Source organism: Sorghum bicolor, chromosome 9 (assembly GCF_000003195.3).
Source record: "Sorghum bicolor cultivar BTx623 chromosome 9, Sorghum_bicolor_NCBIv3, whole genome shotgun sequence".
Lineage (NCBI taxonomy): Eukaryota > Viridiplantae > Streptophyta > Magnoliopsida > Poales > Poaceae > Sorghum > Sorghum bicolor.
Window position 1 is genome coordinate 55,860,666 of NC_012878.2, and position 18,445 is coordinate 55,879,110.

At 41.7% G+C, this 18,445-nt stretch overlaps 2 protein-coding genes across 2 annotated transcripts; both read right to left on the reverse strand.

Annotated features, from left to right (window-relative positions):
• LOC8061070 (probable protein phosphatase 2C 50) lies at positions 9-2,781 on the reverse strand. Its single transcript, XM_002441401.2, has 4 exons — positions 2,066-2,781; positions 1,650-1,988; positions 1,466-1,571; positions 9-681 (listed from the first exon to the last, which is right to left on the reverse strand). The coding sequence occupies exons 1-4, from the start codon at positions 2,420-2,422 to the stop codon at positions 341-343; spliced, it is 1,143 nt and encodes a 380-aa protein (XP_002441446.2). The 5' UTR covers positions 2,423-2,781; the 3' UTR covers positions 9-340.
• Positions 10,191-17,670, reverse strand: LOC8068989 (beta-galactosidase 8). Its single transcript, XM_021447441.1, has 19 exons — positions 17,218-17,670; positions 16,946-17,059; positions 16,184-16,379; positions 15,695-15,783; positions 15,520-15,600; positions 15,315-15,409; positions 14,680-14,750; positions 14,415-14,505; positions 14,203-14,320; positions 14,025-14,120; positions 13,892-13,940; positions 13,069-13,259; positions 12,897-12,968; positions 12,672-12,818; positions 12,368-12,418; positions 12,081-12,273; positions 11,373-11,518; positions 11,194-11,259; positions 10,191-10,842 (listed from the first exon to the last, which is right to left on the reverse strand). The coding sequence occupies exons 1-19, from the start codon at positions 17,653-17,655 to the stop codon at positions 10,756-10,758; spliced, it is 2,391 nt and encodes a 796-aa protein (XP_021303116.1). The 5' UTR covers positions 17,656-17,670; the 3' UTR covers positions 10,191-10,755.

The following is an 18,445-nucleotide window of genomic DNA, read 5'->3' on the forward strand; positions in this document are numbered from 1 at the left end:
GACATGGGTAGGCCTTGAATCATTAAGGTAACAATATGTTAATTTTAGTGACCGTCTCAGCCGCTTGGCTCTTTACAAGTTCGACTATCATACAGCATTGGGGATATACCAAGTGCCAGGGCTCAAGGTAGAAGCCGATTGGAGAATATTTTAGCCACTAGAAATAGAGTGGGGTTAAGCATAACCCTCTACGGAAAATGCATCTAGCATATACATGTACAATTCTTGAGGCCCAACGAAAAAAAAAATGTGGGTCAAGTCTCATCCGGACGACCAACTAGCAATAGAAGTCTTTGGACATATCATGGTCAGCTCTAACTCTGATGGATCCAGCTCAATGTTATGAGTTGCTCTTGAGCTTCTTTCGAGGTTTCAAATCAACCACAATGACAGTGATATTGTCCTCAGTACCCTTCTTCAGTGCGAGCCTCATAAGATAATCAGCTGCAGCTTGTGCAGCAGGATCAGTGGATTCATCACCCTCATCACACAATGATGATGCGACACCATTGTTCTTGTGCCACAGTTGGATTTGACGCCGTGCAACTTTGCATGCCTCTTCATTCGGTATGACATCCCACAGTCCATCACTTGCAAGAATGAGGCAGTCATCATCTTTCGCCCTAGGAAAGACTGTAACTTCTGGTTTTGGAATGACGAATGGTTTTAAATACCGGTCCCCTACAACAAGTGTTTCCAAGTTCAAGTTAGGAAAAGGTGAAGAACATTGGACAAATGCTATCCAACCCACAGAGAAATCAGCTGAACTGTTGGCCCAACTAAATTTTCTTTTGAATTGGAGGAACAATAATGTCCGAGAGTTTTACACAATGGTGCATCTGATTTTAAGATGGCGATGAATGTTAACATTTCCAAACAAGATCTATTGATGGTTAGCCATGGTCCAAGCTGCAAGTGTCACTTGCAGGAATCATGACATAAGGATGGCTTTTCTACTGCAGCGAACTTCTTTTCCTAATCACATCTGCATTCTGTGTTCTATACCATAGAAATATACTTAAGCTCATTTTACAACTTCACTGACAGGATTAGAGCCAATATTCTGACAGTCAAATTCCAGAAAATGATGTCAGTAGAGTTTTAAGTCTATCGTGCTTCCTATCTCGGATAGAAACAAGCTGTTTAAACCAAATCGCTGATACAGTAGACACTTTCTTTAATATAGAACAACTACAACATGGTCTTATCTTCCTAAATGGAAGCATGGCATCTAGTGAAAAATTGCCTAGGTCAGTTATTCGATTAGATAGATTGAAGATGATTCTCTAGATCGTATAGATAGCGATAATAATACCACAAAAAAACTAATTCTTACAGCAACTGGTTTCTTATATTTGATCTTAGAACTTCCACAAAGTCTAACTAAGATACTTTACAACATGCAGCAACAGCATAGGCATAGAGTCATTCTACCAAGATCTAGCTGAGGAACCAATATACATACCAATCGATCTTGACATAGCAAGTATACCGGAGACCCGGTAACCGTTCCATTGGATGACCTTGCCTCCCAGGGCCTCAATCCTCGCCCGCTCATCCTTCCTGTCAGGCTGAAGCAACCACAGGTCAATCACATCACATGAATGAACACCATAAGCATCATGGCTCCAACTAAAAAAAAAGCTCACCTTGTGATCAATCGACAGCTCTACGGGCTCCTTTCCACGGCAGAGGACAACACGCGAATCCCCGCAGTTGGCGACCACCACATGGGACGAGCACACGACGGCGACAACCGCAGTCGAGCCCACGTTCTCGGCGGCCACCGGCCGTGACTCCTGAACGCCACCGACGAGCCTGCTCGCCTGCCCTGACACCTCGTCGTCCAGCCTCTGGAAACACCTGGTGAACAGGTCGTCCCAGTGCTCCTTCATCTCCACCTCGCTTGTCTCCCCCAAATCCTTGCCGAGTAGCCTCAGCTCCTGCCGCAACAGCACCTGGAGCCTCTCCCGGCAGTAGTTCGCCACCTGTACAGCGACAAGAAGCGACGAATCAGCAACAGCTCTCATCGATGGAGTGGCTTTTGAGAAGCCCGCGGGCGTACCTCGGCGCCGCCGTGGCCGTCGAAGACGCCGAACAGGTGCGCCGGCAGGCGGAGCGCGTCGGCGTCGAGGCCCAGGCCGTCGAGGTCCCGGCGCCTGGCGAGCAGGCGCACCGGCACGTCGGCGAAGCGCGGGAACGCGGCGCAGGCGTCCTCCATCTCGGCGCTGCGGCCGCGCGTGGACGCGCAGCCCCAGACCGGCGCGCAGTCCATGAGGTAGACGCTCCTCTTGCCGCCGCCGGCCTTGCCGTCGGCGCCGGCGCCGGCGGCAGCGAGATCCAGCTTCTCGACCCCCGGCGCGCATTCCGCGGCGGCGCAGGTCGCCTCGTCCTCCACGCAGATCGCCGCCGTCGCCGCCATCACGGAATCGCAGCAAAGACCCCCTCTGTCCCTAACCCGCTCGTCCCCTGCCCAACCGCGGCGCCGGAGAACCACCGCCACCGCGAGAGTCGGCCACCAGGCACGAACCTGAGACGCGAGGAAGCGGCGGGTCGGACGGGCGGGCCTTGCAGTAGGAGGAGGGGACTACAGTCTCGGTGGGGCGGATGATGAGGAAGCCGAGGAGGAGGGTGGGGTGAGAGAGAGAGGGGGAAGGGGGAAGGGGAAAGAAGCAGGGGTGGGGGAAGAGGAGGAGGAGGAGGAGGGGAAGAAGCGAGGTTGGAGGAGGGGATTGGCCCGGGGCCCTCGCCGTAGCGGGCAGGTCTCCCCGACTCGTCACGCCGCTGGGAAGGGTCCGCGTGGCGGGGCGCCTTGATATTATTTGTCGCGTACTAGTACTCGCGTGCCTGGTTTCTGCTACCTTCACGCCACCACGCCGGGGCACGCACACCTGTTGCGCTCCCACTCGCACGCACACCTGTGCCGGTTTGTCAGTGCCGTAGGAGTGGCACTGCTCTGCTCTGCTCTGGTCCTGCGTGATGCTACTAGGCAGGCGCATGTTCGATCTTCACGAGAAGCCTGACACTTGGAGGGGGTACGGATTTTTCCTGACTTTGGCCTACTGTACGTGTACGTGTATGCAGACGTGTTTCCGGTGCTCACTACTCCTACTCCGTAGGCTTTGAAAAGATATTTGTGTCTGCAACAAAGGCCTTGTTTAGTTCTGAAAAGTAAAAAGTTTTCGATACTGTAGCATTTTTGTTTGTTTGTGACAAATATTATCTAATCATGGACTAACTAGGATCAAAAGATTTATCTCGTGATTTACAGCTAAACTGTGTAATTAGTTTTTGTTTTCGTCTATATTTAATGTTTCATGCATGTGCTACAAGATTCGATGTGACGGGAAATCTTGAAAACTTTTTTGTTTTGAGGGTGAACTAAAAAAGGCCAAAGTGAAATTTTGCTTGAGTGGGCATCTAATTTTTTTAAAAAAAAATTGTTACCGTAATCATCTAACTATAGACTAACTACGATCAAAAAATTTGTCTTACAAATTACAAAGCAATTGTGCAATTAATTATTTTTTATATATATATAATGCTCTACATATGTGCTGCAAAATTCGATTTGACGAGAAATTTTGAAAAGTTTTTGAATTTTGTTTGTAACTAAACAAGGCCCTAAAATAGGAGTATTATCTACTTCCTCTATCTCCAATTGTAAGTCACTCCAAGAATGTTAGAGAGTTAAAGCATCTCAACTTTGACCAAAAATATAAAGAGAATTACAAAGATTTATAACATAAAATAAGTATAATATGAAAATATAATTAATGAACAATGTAGTGATACTAAGTTGACATCATAAATATTATTGTTTTATTATATAAATTTGGTCAAACTTAAAATGGTTCGACTCTCTAAGATTTTTGGAATGACTTATAATTTGGGATGAATGGAGTAATAAGTAAGCTCTTATTGGTACTTTGGATTTTATACATTTCTTTTCATAGACCACTCTTTGAACCCGTAGCATCCTCAAGTGAAATGCAGAATAATGGAGTATATATCAATTATCAGTCTAATAATAATCTGACATGTGAGCTAAGCTGGAATAATCTGGAATATATATATATATATATATATATATATATATATATATATATATATATATATATATATATATATATATATATATATATATATATATATATATATATATATATATATATATATATATATATATATATATATATATATATATATATATATATATATATATATATATATATATATATATATATATATATATATATATATATATATATATATATATATATATATATATATATATATATATATATATATATATATCCTTTTCATTCCGCTCTCTTATTTTTTTTTTTGCTTGAAAAAAACAAAGCACGAGTTGGGTTATTCCGTTATGGCGTTTATTTCGCTTGTTTGTGTTTATACAAGTCATATCTTTTTTTATGCTGCAACCTCAAAAAAAATCCTGGACTGAGTAGAGTATTACTTAGGAGTATCTAGACTTTATACGCACACGTATTTGCAACTACTATCATATAGGAGTAGTTAAGTTTTGGCTAAGTATAGATAGAAGAATTTCATGGACTTTCATATAGGATTTTATCCTCACCAGGCAGTTTGAGTTGTGTAGGACAAAAAAATAGTGACTTTGTTTAGTTTTTTGGGTAAAAAGTTTTTAGATACTGTAACATTCTATTTATATTTGATAATTATTGTCTACTCTGTAACCATGGACTAACTAGACTAAAAAAAGTCGTCTCACAAATTACAGAGTTATACAATTAGTTATTTTTTATCTATATTTAATGTTATATATATGTGTCGCAAAGTTCGATGTGACGGAAAATCTTAAAAAGTTTTTAGATTTTAGTTGTACCTAAATAGAGCCAGCATCCTAAGTTCTCTGGCCAGAAAATTTGCAAAATCATGTCTTTTACCAAGATATCTTCCAAGGACGTTGATCCCAAGACACGTCTCACCACAGGGTGACGCGTAGCATTTGCCGTGTTATCAAAGCCAGGAGTAAACACTGTTGTCTATTCCAATATAGTAAAAGTGAGTGAAAGCATCTAAATTTGTCTTACTTCATATAACAAATGTCAATATTTATGGTACTAAACGATTCTTAATTGAATATACCGTATCTATTTCGTGCCATGATAAATTTTAATATGTTTTGAGTGAAAACATCTTAAATTTGATTTCGTTTATATAAAAATACAAAATTCATGGTACTATATAAACAATATTATTATTACATTCTAAATTGAATATATCTATTTAATGTAACAAATTTAATAAAAATTTTCTATAAAATTCGGTCAATTCTACGTAGTTCATGGATATTTGATTCTTGACCTAGGAACCTTGTTTCAGTCAGACATCACTCACACTTATAAAGTTTTGGTATTTGAGATTCTTGAGGTCCAAAACTATGCAAAATTGTCTTGGATCATGAGCTACCTCTCTTCTTCTTCTTTTGATATGGTAGTATAGAATGTCAGAACTTTTGATGCCTTGTTTACTTCCAAATTTTTTTGCAAAATATGAATAGTAGTACTTTCGTTTGTATTTGATAAATATTATCTAATTATAGACTAACTAGGCTTAAAAGATTCGTCTTGTCAATTCCGACCAAACTGTGCAATTAGTTTTTATTTTTATCTATATTACATACTCCATGCATACGTCTAAAGATTTGATGTGACGGAAAATCTAAAAAAATTTACAAATTTTTTGAGGAACTAAACAAGGCCTAAACATCTTATCCAGAATTTACAACACCAAAAGTTTTAGTGCAAAATATTTGGTGCCATATCTTTGAGCATGGTTGGGGGAATTAAACAGGCTCTTAATCCTATACTTTCGATTTCGGGCGGCCGGCGAGAAGCGTGCCATCATCCAAAGTTCCAAACAAGCTTGATTGATGAACATTAAGGGCACGATCGGGAATTCCTTTGTTTTCATGATGACAGCTACCTGCCGGGGACCAGCTACCGCATGAGATCTCCCACCCGATCCTCCGACCATCCCGATCCAATTTCGCCCTTCCACCATCGCCCCTCCGCCTGACACGTTGCGTCCGCTCAGCTCAGGTCGGATGGATGCGGACACCCACACCTCTCATCTTTCGAGGCGTCCGGGGCCCACGCCTCCCCCCAGCTAACCCAATCGGAGCCCGCCACTTGGCCACGTCGGACGCGAGAAAAGCGTGCCTTTTCTTCCCCCGCGAGAGAGAGAGAGAGAGAGAGGAGCAGACCAACGACCGCCATCGCCTGTGCTTTACGCCGGCGGCGGCTGCCGTGTGCGACGCGCCGATCGCCACACGCGGACACGCGCCACCTAGTGTAGTACTCGTAGTATCCATCGCCATTCCCGGCCGGAACGGATAGCGCTCGGGATTACGCGATCCACATCGTCACGGGCGCCAGACAGCGACGCCTACGTATACACTACACAGTTACTATTCTTGTACACATACATGTGGGACTGTGGGTACACTACACGAAAAAGGGGGCCGTGCGATGCGATGCGATGCGAGCAGAGAAAAAGGGGGGTGAAAAAAAGGAGGATGGAGCGGTTGAGCTGGTAGGTTCGTCGTGCCGGACTGCCGGGTCGTGTCGTCTCGTCTCGTCGCCTCGCCAGCCGAGGGCTCCAGAAGTAGGCCTTGCGTATGGTAAGGGCACTCACAATGCAGACTCTATCATAGAGTCTAAAGTTATTTATTATCTCAAATAATGTGGACTTCGAGTCTAAATAAGACTTGGAGTCTTATTTTTTCTACCTCTTTCTTCAATAAATATGTTGCCACATCAGCAAAATATTATAAATAATATATAATAAAGTGTCTTGGACTCTATGATAGAGTCTTGCATTGTGAGTGCCCTAATGCTAATTGCTATCCATTCCATATACAGTAGTGTGCGCTTTACCGTTCACTTTCCTCATTTCCTGTAGCTGAAAACGGCCTCCTTCGTCGACGGGTTTTTTCTTGGTTTTCTGGAGGGTGTAGGCTGTTGTGGGAACAGGGAGGTTGCCACGTAGTACTACTCCTGCTGTGCTACAGTTGGCGCCGAGAATGAAGATGCGTGCGTGCGTGACACGCGGCGATCTGATCCATCCAGATCCGAAACCAGGACTGCACGTGAGCTCCCGCGCCACCAGGCGGCGCGCGGTCGGGAGATGAGCTCGGACGACGAACCAGATGCGAAGCGAGCCGACTTATTCCCTTGAGTTTATCAGTTAAATTTAACAGCTAATAAATCAGTTCACAGTATTTTCTATTATAATTAATGAGTCAAATAAAAAAGACGAGGCCGGCGCAGCCACGGCCGGCCGGCGACGGCAGCGCGGTGAGCCGGCGACGCGGCTGGGGTCGAGGTGACCGGCGGTTTCTCCGGACTCCGGGGGGAGACAGTGGGGTCGGGGTCCGACACGGCTGGTGCAGGCGCATCAATGATTGATTGACGAGTACCCGACCGATCACCTCCCGCCGGATGATGACTTGTCAGGTGCCACGCCCATGGTAGACCGATCCATTGGACACTTGGCACCCGGTCGTTCAAGCAGGGAAAAGGAAGGAAGGATGCCCATCAATCATCATGCCGTCCGTCCTTGTCAGCAGCGGCTGGATGTGTCCTCGTCTCATCAAAAATGTGCTCCTAACTCTTGACGTTTTCCATGCAGTTTTTACTTCAACTAAATTACGTAGGCGACAACGTATACTTCGTACAATATATTTCTATAGTATATCTATTTTAAATTATAAATATTGATAATATTTTTCATATAAATTTAGTTAAGTTTAAGAAAGTTTGACACAATCCAAACTATTACGGTATCCTTTAACTCCATCTGCTGCGCTCCTATGCATACCCTGCACTCCCATCCATCTTCTCTCCTAAAAAATGATGTGAGTGTAGACTCGAAGTGGATAGAAATCTAGGACACATACGTCATTTTTCACATCCACTAATTGAGAATATAGACTTGCATTTTTTTTTCCCTATGATAGGGTTAGCTTTCCTTTCGTTAGTGTGAAGGAATACAACAAATTACGTGCTCGACTCGGGGTCTCTCAAAAGCGAGATTGAGCTGAGAAATTCGTCGCCGAAGATGCGAAGAGGGAGATTTTCCCCTAAAAACAAAGGGGAGAAAAAAAAGACAGAAAGAAAAGATCCGGGAAGAGAGGAACTGCCTCTGCCTGCCTGCCGGCTGGCGTGTTGGGGATATGCATCTGCGGGAGCCCGGTCGCCGTCGCCGTCGCCGATGGTTACGTTCCCCCTCGCCGTGGCGCCCCGCCATTGGCCCAAGTGTCCCCAGGACCATCTTTTTGTGCTGTGCGCGTGTGAACGGAGCTGCCAGGTGCCAGGCTGCCAGCGCTGGCATCTTTTTTCTGCATCTGTGGGCACACGTAGCTCTCGTAAACCACGTACCTTGTCTAAGGCCGTGTTTAGTTTCTAATGACAAAAATTCCGTGACATTGTAACAATCTCGTTTGTTTCTAGTAATTATTGTTCAACTATAAACTAACTAGGTTTAAAAAATTTGTCTCGTAAATTTTGACCAACTTGTGCAATTAGTTTTTATTTTTATTTATATTTAATACTCCATGCATGTGTCTGAGGATTCGATGTGACGAGAAATCTCTGAAAAAATTTAGGTTTTGAGATGAAAATAGACAAGGCCCAAGTCCAAGGCACGCATCGGCAGCTCGGCCTTTCTGGAGCACAGGTTCGGCGCCGGGGTCGTTCACCGGAACGCTACAGGGACCAGACAGCAGGGTGCCGCCGATGAGGCGATGATGCAGTGTGCAGGCGGGAAGAAGCTAGCAGCATGCGAAACATATGGTCGGGACCGGGAAGGGACCCGTTGGTTTGATTTGTGCATCCGCACTTGCCTTTCATTTCATCAAGAATGAAGAAGAATCCGAGGGGTCGGTTCGGCGGAAAGAAAGGTTTGGTTGGGTGCGGTGCTGCCGTGCTGGGGTCGGGGACGCGGACGCCCAGCCGTGCACGGCATGGAGCGCGGAGACGTGGAGGCGCCGGGCGGCCGCCGCGACCGCGAGGTGGGGGCCCGGGCTTGGAAATGGAGTGCCTTGTGAAGTTGTGATGGTGTTTGGTGTGGTGTCGCGTTGGCACGTTGCTGTGGAGCGATGGCCTGCTTCGTTTGTGTTAAAAATAAATATTTGCCACCCGAATGTAAAGATGTTGACAAGCTTTGATAGAGAATCAAATCGCTGATAAATTTTGGACATCAAGCAATAAGGGTTAGGCTGGGCCGATGGAAGCTGTGTGTGGGCTTTGGTCATTGGGCTTTGTTGGGCCTGACACTATCTTCTGATCTTCTTACTACGATTCTTGCAACAAAAGAGGCCCAATCAGCGTGGCCACGTCGCCTGCTCTTTTCGGCTGTCGGATAGGGCACGCGAACGGTCCAGATCGTGCTCACATTGACCTTTTCACAAAAAAGCTCTCAAACTTCAGTCGAATCAACCTGCAGTCCATGCCTCCTCTGATGTTGTTTTATAGAAAAACCCTCAAACTTTACAAAAATCAACCTGCAATCTAGGCCTTATAAACAAATGGGCCGGCCTGACTCCGGCTCGGGCCATATATCAACGGGCCTAGGCCTGGGCTGAAATCGGCCCGACGACGTATTTCTATTTTCATTCAAATTTATTCTTTATCTAAAACAGTTGAAATTTTATAAAGGACATAATAAAACAAAATAAATAAATAAATAAATAAATAAATAAATGCTAAACCAAATTTGTTGAACTCTACTCAACTACCAATACACTGTAAACACATAACATCACATATTTTAATGATTTTTTTGCTATTAATGGTAGCTTAACCATACAACGAATAAAATAAAATGATTGGATATTTTACCAGCTTCATAGTCATAAAAACTATATAAATATACTTTCTTCAACAAAATACGGTTATATTTAATATTGCAAATTTCACGATTCGAGATCAAATTCTCCTCGTATCACAATTACACTTAGCTTTCAGCTACTCATGATCTTTCCTCCTTAATAAATACTCTTAACATTTCTCCCTCCATAATAAATATAGCCAAAAAATGATACCTCCATTTTGATAACTAATAAAATATATTACTTAAATAATACGAGTTTGCAAAATATGCAGACCATGATACCTATACAAAAATAACGAAACAACAAATTTTTCTTACCTATAAAGTATGTATAAACTATACTACTACAATGATGCAATACAAGCTCTCCACTCTAAGAACAAACATGTATTACTAAAATAAATATTTTTTTTGTAAATGTACTGAAATAAATACTTATCCTAATATACTCAACAAAGTAATTCCTACGAAAAAAGGGACCATCAAACATTACAAACGGTACACAACACTAGCCATAAGCGGCAACGCCGCGAGCATTTTCTAGTTTATTACTACTACTACTACTACTCCTGAGCCCTTCAAACGTAATCCAAACCACAAGTAATACATACAGGCTATATATAGCGCAAACGGAAGTCTGAATCCACTCCGTTTCAGAAAATGCAAAGCTCGGCACAGTGTGCCATGAACGTCCTGTGGTTGCAAATATACAGGGCAATCATTAACCATGGTGTGATTTGGGCATCGCTGAATGATAAAGGGGGCGCTTGCATCTTCTGAATTCTGATAGCAGCACCAACGTTGAGAAGCAAGAGGAAGGAAACCACTGCACTGTGCTATGTAGTATGTACCACGTCCACGTGCAAACCCTATTTACTGTTTCGGACCGCACGTGAAATCCGGTTCCGTAACAAAATCGATAGTGAGCTCAGGATTTGGATCATGCAGTTCAAAGATTACCTGAAGAAAAACAAAGATAATGTTGCGTATGTTAGTTCCTTCACCACCAACTCAACACCTAATAACAATAAGTAATCTTCTGAAAATAAATCTGCTAAGGCGTTAACATAGGTTCCTAAATTTTGCTGAATGCTGAGCGTTTCTTTTCCTCCTTTTATTTTGACTAGTATGGATTAGAACAAGAAAATAACAGATCCAGTTACGCTAGATTTTTGTTAAAGGAAACCTTTCTCTGCATAAAGGTGGATCAATACTATTTCGCCGCAATTTTGACAAAAATGTACAGCAAAAGCCGAAAAGTATCATAACCAGACAGCGCATTAACGTTACAAGGAGAGATAAACTACGTACAACAATGTTGTCCCCAGATCTGAGGATAGGCGCTGGAACATAAAGGGCACATTGTGGTCCGCGGACCTGAAAAAAAATCAATTTCAGCTCTAATGAGCAAACACATAGATTATTATTGAAATTAACGAATATAACTGGACTTCATAAACAGTGGCAGAACAAAACTCTCAGGATTGTACCGGCCAAAATCTTCCGATGTTGAAGTTGTTCACAAAAGCAACACCCTTGTTCCAACCACGAAATGATATGAATGTATCCTTTATCTCACTCTCATAGTCAATATGGAAATGTCCTTCATAAAACGCAGGTAGTGCAGAAATGCTTCCTGTTATAAGATGGTGCAAGGATATTAAGTTTCAAAGCAGCATGTTTCTCAAAAACATAAATTAGATATGATAATCCAAGAAGAAACCAGACACAGAAACATATTGATTAATAAATTCTGAAAGAAAAGATACAATTCAGTTAGTTGTTCAATTCATGTGTAGCTCAGCTAAAAAGAATATAAGGAATTCCAAAAGATAAGAATGAACCCCACGTGTTACAGTAACCCACCTAGGAACTACATATGACACATAGACAGTTATATCTTGCTCCAGATCAGTACTCCTCTTTCGTTTTGGCTTTTCTAGACAACTTCTATTATGTATCTAGACATATCATGTATCTAGGTACATAGCTTTTAGAAAAGCCAAAACGAGTAAACCACCTATAATTTGGGACAGAGGGTGGTACTATCCTAGAGCTAGAGGTAAGCTGTTCACATGCCATGAGCCCATGATGGACCATAAACTGTGCCACACTATTTTAAAAATACCATAACTGCATGAGAATTAAGTGTCGTACCCTTTCACTGCTTGCAGAGCTGTTTGAATGTAGAGACTTACCATTTGAATAGGATGACGATTCCTGCAAATTCTTTTCTGAGTCTCCATGAATGGACATTTTACTGGCTCCAACATAAGGTATTTGAGTGATTAGTTGAAGTTTTGGAAGCCTGTCCAGTGAATTGAGTGCAAGTGGATACATTTTCCAGTGACGGATAGTAATGCCATCTATTTGAATAGGAGATAGTATTCCCTGTATTTCAGAACTGGTCACGGATCAGCAATAGAAGCCTATAACCATGGTCCATGCAGACACTGCAGCTAACGAGAGGCAATGTGGTACTTACCTTCCGGTCAAAAATATATGGCCCATAATTTACACGACCCATATTTTCTACCTGCAGATGAAACACAAATACGGTAAGCAACAAACCATTAAGATTGTAAGAATTTTTCTTGAAGCAGGATTGTAAGAATAGTTTAATGTTGAAAACGAAACTTGGAGAAACGTAACCTCCGTTCTTTTTTTAGTTGATGTTTGAGGAATGAAAAAAAAAATCATTTTAAGGCTTAACACGAAAACTCGAGTCAATAAACAATAGTATTACAACGCTAGAAAGAAAGTTCTGAAGAAAATGCAAGAAAGATTACCAGGATATATAGGCTGGTAGTAGATGAACATCTTAAGTTCGGTATCTCTAGTGTTTTATTAGACCATCTTTCAATTACACCACCATATCTTAGGTTTCTGACACCATCAACTGAGCAAGACACAAACACCTGAGCTCTGTCATGTACCTGCAGCAACACAGAATTCACATCTTAGAAGAGATGATCTTTCTTTCATGCCAACAAAATGAATATGAAAGCCACAACCTTTGGAATTGACAGGATGCTTGATGGGAGTTTCCCTTCGTATTCTGACATGTACAAGAGAAATCCAAACATCTGACAAAATAAACCCCATGACAGATACAAGAAATATATACTTAAATGATAAGTTCAGTAACAATAACGGAAATACACATATAATTACATTTGTTGGTACCTGGCCTATCTGTTCCATATAAAGTGGATGCTCCGAAACAGAAACTTTCAGAGGATCACTGATATTATCAATGATATCAAACAGAGAAGCAACCTTTTCTAATTTCACAAGCCCGTAACTTGCTTTTTCAATGTCAGAAGGAAGTGGATGAAGAGGAGTCCCAGTACATTCATGTATTACTCTTCTCAGTGCTGCTTGATAATTGTAATGAGAAATCAAAATATAGAAATAAAACAGTGCTTAAAAAGAAGTTATATGCATATAAAGTTCTTTTTGGGAATTTGCCAGAGATTCAAATGAAGTAGTTCCTACATCCACTAATCTACATTGGCACACACTATGCACAGGTTATTAGGATCTGCCACTCAAAAACCATTGAGTATTCCATTTTTATCTCATGCTGAATTTCGCAGGCTGAGACAAAGTGAGCCCAAAAAAATCATTCCTAGTGAATATCTAAACTGGATGCATCACAGAACTGGTTTTCTTTAGTTGAGGTCGAGGTTGTTTTTGTTGTATTAAAAAGGTGCGTATGTTTGCATAGAAACCAAGTGTGCTTGGGTGTGTGCTGTAAGGGTTCTTGCCCCTTTTTTCTTCTTAATATAAAGATACGCAGCTCTCCTGCGTGTACGAAAAAATAGGCCAGGGTCAGGGAGTTTTTTCTTTTCTGTTTCAGGCTTTTTTGACTTGTGATGTACTACAAAGCTTCCTAGTCTCATAGTTGAGACGGGGAGATTGTTTGTAGGGGATCGTTATTTCTTCTCTCTCCATAATATAAAAATGTGCAGCTCTCCTGCGTGTTTGAAAAAACAAAACAGCATGCCTTTGTATTTTGCATTATGCACATCTCCATGCTCCTTAATCGGTGCATCCTGCCCAGTAAAGAGGTCACGTAAATAAGTTGACATGCAAAAAGGGATCAATAAATGAGATGAACTATTTGGACTGATACTTGCATAGTCATAAGAAGTGAGGTCTGGCTTGTAGTCAGATTCATCTTGACCAGTATTTGCACCATTATAAAATCCAAAATTGGTCCCACCATGAGCCATCTGGACAACCTCATGAAGAAATAAAATTAATAGACCTAGACTGCAAATGCAATGCATTGATGAATGGGCTCCAGTGACAGACATAAAGTACAGCAGAACCATTGTAGCACAAAATGGTTTTAAGGGCTTTAGCTGTACTAGTAGCATCTGTTGTTGCGATTCTTTCACCCCAGTGTGTTAACCATCCAGTATAAAATTCCCTGAAAAGTAAGAGGTGCCAACATTAGGTAAAGTCACATACAAAAAATACACAACAGAGAATATTTGGCATCGCATGTATTGTAGCCAACTTACGAACTTAAAGGGGCTGACTTTCCTGGCAAGTTGTATTTCTTCTGCAACCTGAATATGGGCCATGGATTGGATCCAGTTTCAAAATCAACAGCTGCACATCAGCCATATTATTATTAGCTAAAGTGATTAACTGAAGAAAATCAGGTAAAATATAAGTTTGGAAATTTAGAAAGTTAGGCATGTCAGCATATTAAGAAAACATAATTCTTTACCGAAGGCAACAAATAATCTACATCATAGCACAGCTCAGTTATCATATTTTTACCAGCGAAAACATCATCTTGAGGAATTGATCCATTCTTTAAATTACCCATGGCGCCCCCATCAGTTGTATAACTGAAAGAGGAATTAAGAGTACACATGATCACAACTTTGGTAATTAGAACCAAATCATATGAAACATTAATTTGATGAGATCATCTAGGAAACACTTCAAGCTAGCAGAACTCTCAAAAAGTCTGGACTCATTTTTCCCGTCTTTCTTTTTGTCACGTATTGGGTCCATTTTTTTACAATTGAAGATGCTACTGTATTGTTGCATGTAGTGTGTGGCAAACATTTGAAGTTATATCAAAACACTTTTTATATACTATTTGAGAAATCTAACAGTTCAATATTCCCAATTTCCTTATATTGACTGACAAGCATGTGGGCAGTAGCATTTCTGCCAAATTCTTATAGCATCACCACTATCGACCCCACACATTGGCACAATAGTATAAATAAGATTTGCACAGTAAATATCTGTAGAATTTCATAAGGACACAAATTAACAAGTACCAAACCTCTATCATCCCGTACCTAATCACTCCTATAATTGCTATATCATAATTTCTAACCAAATGCTGAAAAGAACACTGATTTATATAGCTAAAAGTGTGAGCAGAGAGAACTGTGTACAGAATAATGTTGTTTCCAAGATATCTTCTGGCCAGCTGAACAAGGTAATGAAGGTAATTCTTATCGTCCCCAAAAGAACCAAATTCATTTTCAATCTGCTAAACATGCTATAGAATTAGGCTCTTCCATATATACAAAAGCTACATACACTAGAAATGAAAATGAACAGGAAGTAATAAAGCAACTTAAAGTCTGATGAACTTGCCTGAACCATAATAACTGAACCCCCATTATTGTATAATAATGGTGCCACTTTCGGAAGTAGTACTCCCCACCATCTCTCCACCTTGAAAACATCGCAATGTTGGTCAAAATATCTCCAGAAACAACTAAAACCAGTGCTATATACCCAAAGATTTATCATGTTTTGATAAGAGTACCAAGGAAAGATAGGACGAATCTGATGATCGCAGTTTAAGGGCTGGTTCTATGGTGAGCAACCAAGGTGGAAAACCTCCTAGATCCCATTCTGCAGTGCATACATTACAAATCATAAGTTTTAATCCAAGCACATGCAGCATCACAACCCCATCAAATTTGAAAACGATAATCATGACATTACTTCATCACGTTTGGGACAGCTACATGGTATCAAAATGTAAAACTGAGTCTCGCTCATGTCTTTTACAAATAAGCAGAGGAAAGCTTTATTTTCTTCATCCACATATTCAATGATCTATCTTTTATGTACTATTGAAAACCAAGAAAAGTGACTCTTCTGATTTTTATAATGACCATTTGACGTTATACGTTACTAATCCTCTGCAGCAATAATAATTCTATTTGTTTAATGCGGTATAAATATACAACTATATCTTCAGCCATTGGCATGCTGAACGTATGAAGTTTCAATACGAATGTCAACTTACCTCCACAAATGTATGGACCTATCCGAAGCATGACCAACATTTCTAGTTCTTGAGCAAGTCTCAGATATGACTCAATATCCGCAAAGCCCTCGAATTTCCAGCTCTGCTGTTCTGGCTCATGCAAATTCCAAGGTACATATGTTTGAATTGTGTTCAAGCCTAATGCTTTTGCTCTTAAAAGGCGATCCTTCCAGTACTGCAAGCACCAGTGCATTGCAGAAGGTCATGATATAATAATAAAGATATATAGAACATGTTGGCCCGAGCTGACAAAAGGTCAATTACATAGTTATGTGCACTTTTTAATTTCCATATCAATGAAACAATGTCATTTCTAGAGGATTCTTTAAACACTTTACAAGTTGGTGTCTGTCAAAAAAAAAACACACTAGGCATATCATACAATACTAAATATGAAAATATGAGGCAATGATGTATAGTATTCTGGTAGTTAGTATTATCAACATTTTGGAAGTTGGCGTCTTCAACAATATTACTGGAAAAAAAACAAAGTGTATGTAGAACAATTGGAATTCAAACTCCAAACAACTAGGACCAATTGAACATATGCATGTGTGGTACTTAGCACTGAAACGTTTTAGTTGCTGAAACTCTTCTTCATACCAACAGCGCTTCTGACCTAGATGGATTCACTCCAGTCCAAGTAGAAATAAATTGGTTCAACACCAGTCTATCAAATGGCAACCTCACTGAGACTCAAGTCACTCAACTACATATTACTCACAAAATGAAAAATCTCACCTCAGGAACAATGCGGAAATAGTGGACGTCGCCGCCGACGATCTGGAACGGTGCCCCATCCTTCCTAAAGGTATCGTTCTCGATCCAGAACCTCCTCGACGCCTCGCCACCAACCTAATTCCCAACCATCCAGGGGCAACGCGAGCCACAGCCACCGACACAACGAAGCAGTGCCACCAATTCAGCAGTGGCTCGACATGGAATCGCCGGACCATCGGACCCCAGACGACACCGAAAAGCGCGCGCGACGAGCAATTGAACTTGATACGTACCAAGGAGGCGAGCGCGAGGCAGAGGGGGAGCACCAGGAGAAGGTTCCTGAAGGTTCCACCGGAGGCCATCCCTGAACTCGTTGCGCTTCCGCTGCTGGGTTCCTCTCCCCGCCAGCGCCGTGGGTCGCACTTGTACCGCGGGAAGCGTGCCTTACGAGCCACGCGTCGGGGGGCGCCGTGAGCAGGACGGCCTACTGATCGACACCGCCCTCTGTGGCCGTGAGAACGGGGCCAAGCGCGCGGGCGGCAGCCGGCAGCGGGAGGAGGAGGGGCGAGTTGCCGAGCTGGGTCCCGACGCGGCGGGGCGGCGGGTGAGGAGACCTCGTGCACAGCTGCGTGCGCGCTGGTGGTGGCGGTGGTTTGACCCTGCTGCCGACGGGAGTGATGGCCGTGCTCACTGTCACTGCTGGACAAAGATGTGGGCCATGCTGAGACCATGCTGATCTGGTATGCGCGCGGGCCACCGTTGCCGGCAGATCTGGCCCGTGCGAGGGTTCTTCTGTGACCGAATTCCAAAGTTTGTCTTCGGCCTTTTTAGTTTCGAATTTTTTTTGTTTTGGAGATTATAGCACTTTCGTTTTTATTTAATAAATATTATTTAATTATGGAGTAACTAGGTTTAAAAGATTAATCTCACGATTTATAGGTAAATTATGTAATTAATTTTTATTTTCGTCTATATTTAGTACTCAATGCATTTGTTGAAAGATTCGATGTGACGGGAAATCTTGAAAAGTTTTTGGTTTTGGATGAACTAAACAAGACCTTCGTTCGATTTCACCTGAAAAAGTTATAGATGGTGTTAAAAGGTTATAGCTTTGATATAAAATTTATCTTTATTTGAATTCATATAAAAAAATTATGAATTATCTTTTGATATAGAATTTAGAGATCAAAATGATACAACTGAACAAATTTGATAACCTCAATAGGTGTTTTCTATGTGTCTGCTCTGCTGCTAGTCCGAACTCCGTGCCATCGTGTGCGTTCGCGTCGGATTATGCAAAAGCCGATAACGTCAAGCTGAATGGGGCAGACGCAACACAAAACCTGACACTCGGCTTCACGTCATTTTTTTTTATTTTTCTTATTCTACTCTTTTTAGTTTTCTTTTCACGCTTATATTTATTTTCCCTTTTCTTTTCTTATTTATTTTTTGTTGGTTTTCTTTATCCTGTTTTCCTTTCTTTTCACTTTTCTTTCTTTTCCCTTTTATTAAAATCAACGG

What these genes read in the sequence shown, in the direction of transcription:
- LOC8061070 (XM_002441401.2), bottom strand. Translation starts at nt 2,422, where the DNA reads ATGGCGGCGACGGCGGCGATCTGCGTGGAGGACGAGGCGACCTGCGCC. An exon ending in ACGGCCACGGCGGCGCCGAG is followed by an intron (nt 1,989 to 2,065) that starts GTACGCCCGCGG and finishes GTCGCTGTACAG; the next exon opens with GTGGCGAACTACTGCCGGGA. An exon ending in TGCTATGTCAAGATCGATTG is followed by an intron (nt 682 to 1,465) that starts GTATGTATATTG and finishes CACTTGTTGTAG; the next exon opens with GGGACCGGTATTTAAAACCA.
- LOC8068989 (XM_021447441.1), bottom strand. Translation starts at nt 17,655, where the DNA reads ATGGTCTCAGCATGGCCCACATCTTTGTCCAGCAGTGACAGTGAGCAC. An exon ending in AGGTCCATACATTTGTGGAG is followed by an intron (nt 15,784 to 16,183) that starts GTAAGTTGACAT and finishes TATGCACTGCAG; the next exon opens with AATGGGATCTAGGAGGTTTT. An exon ending in CATATATTTTTGACCGGAAG is followed by an intron (nt 12,274 to 12,367) that starts GTAAGTACCACA and finishes TCTGAAATACAG; the next exon opens with GGAATACTATCTCCTATTCA.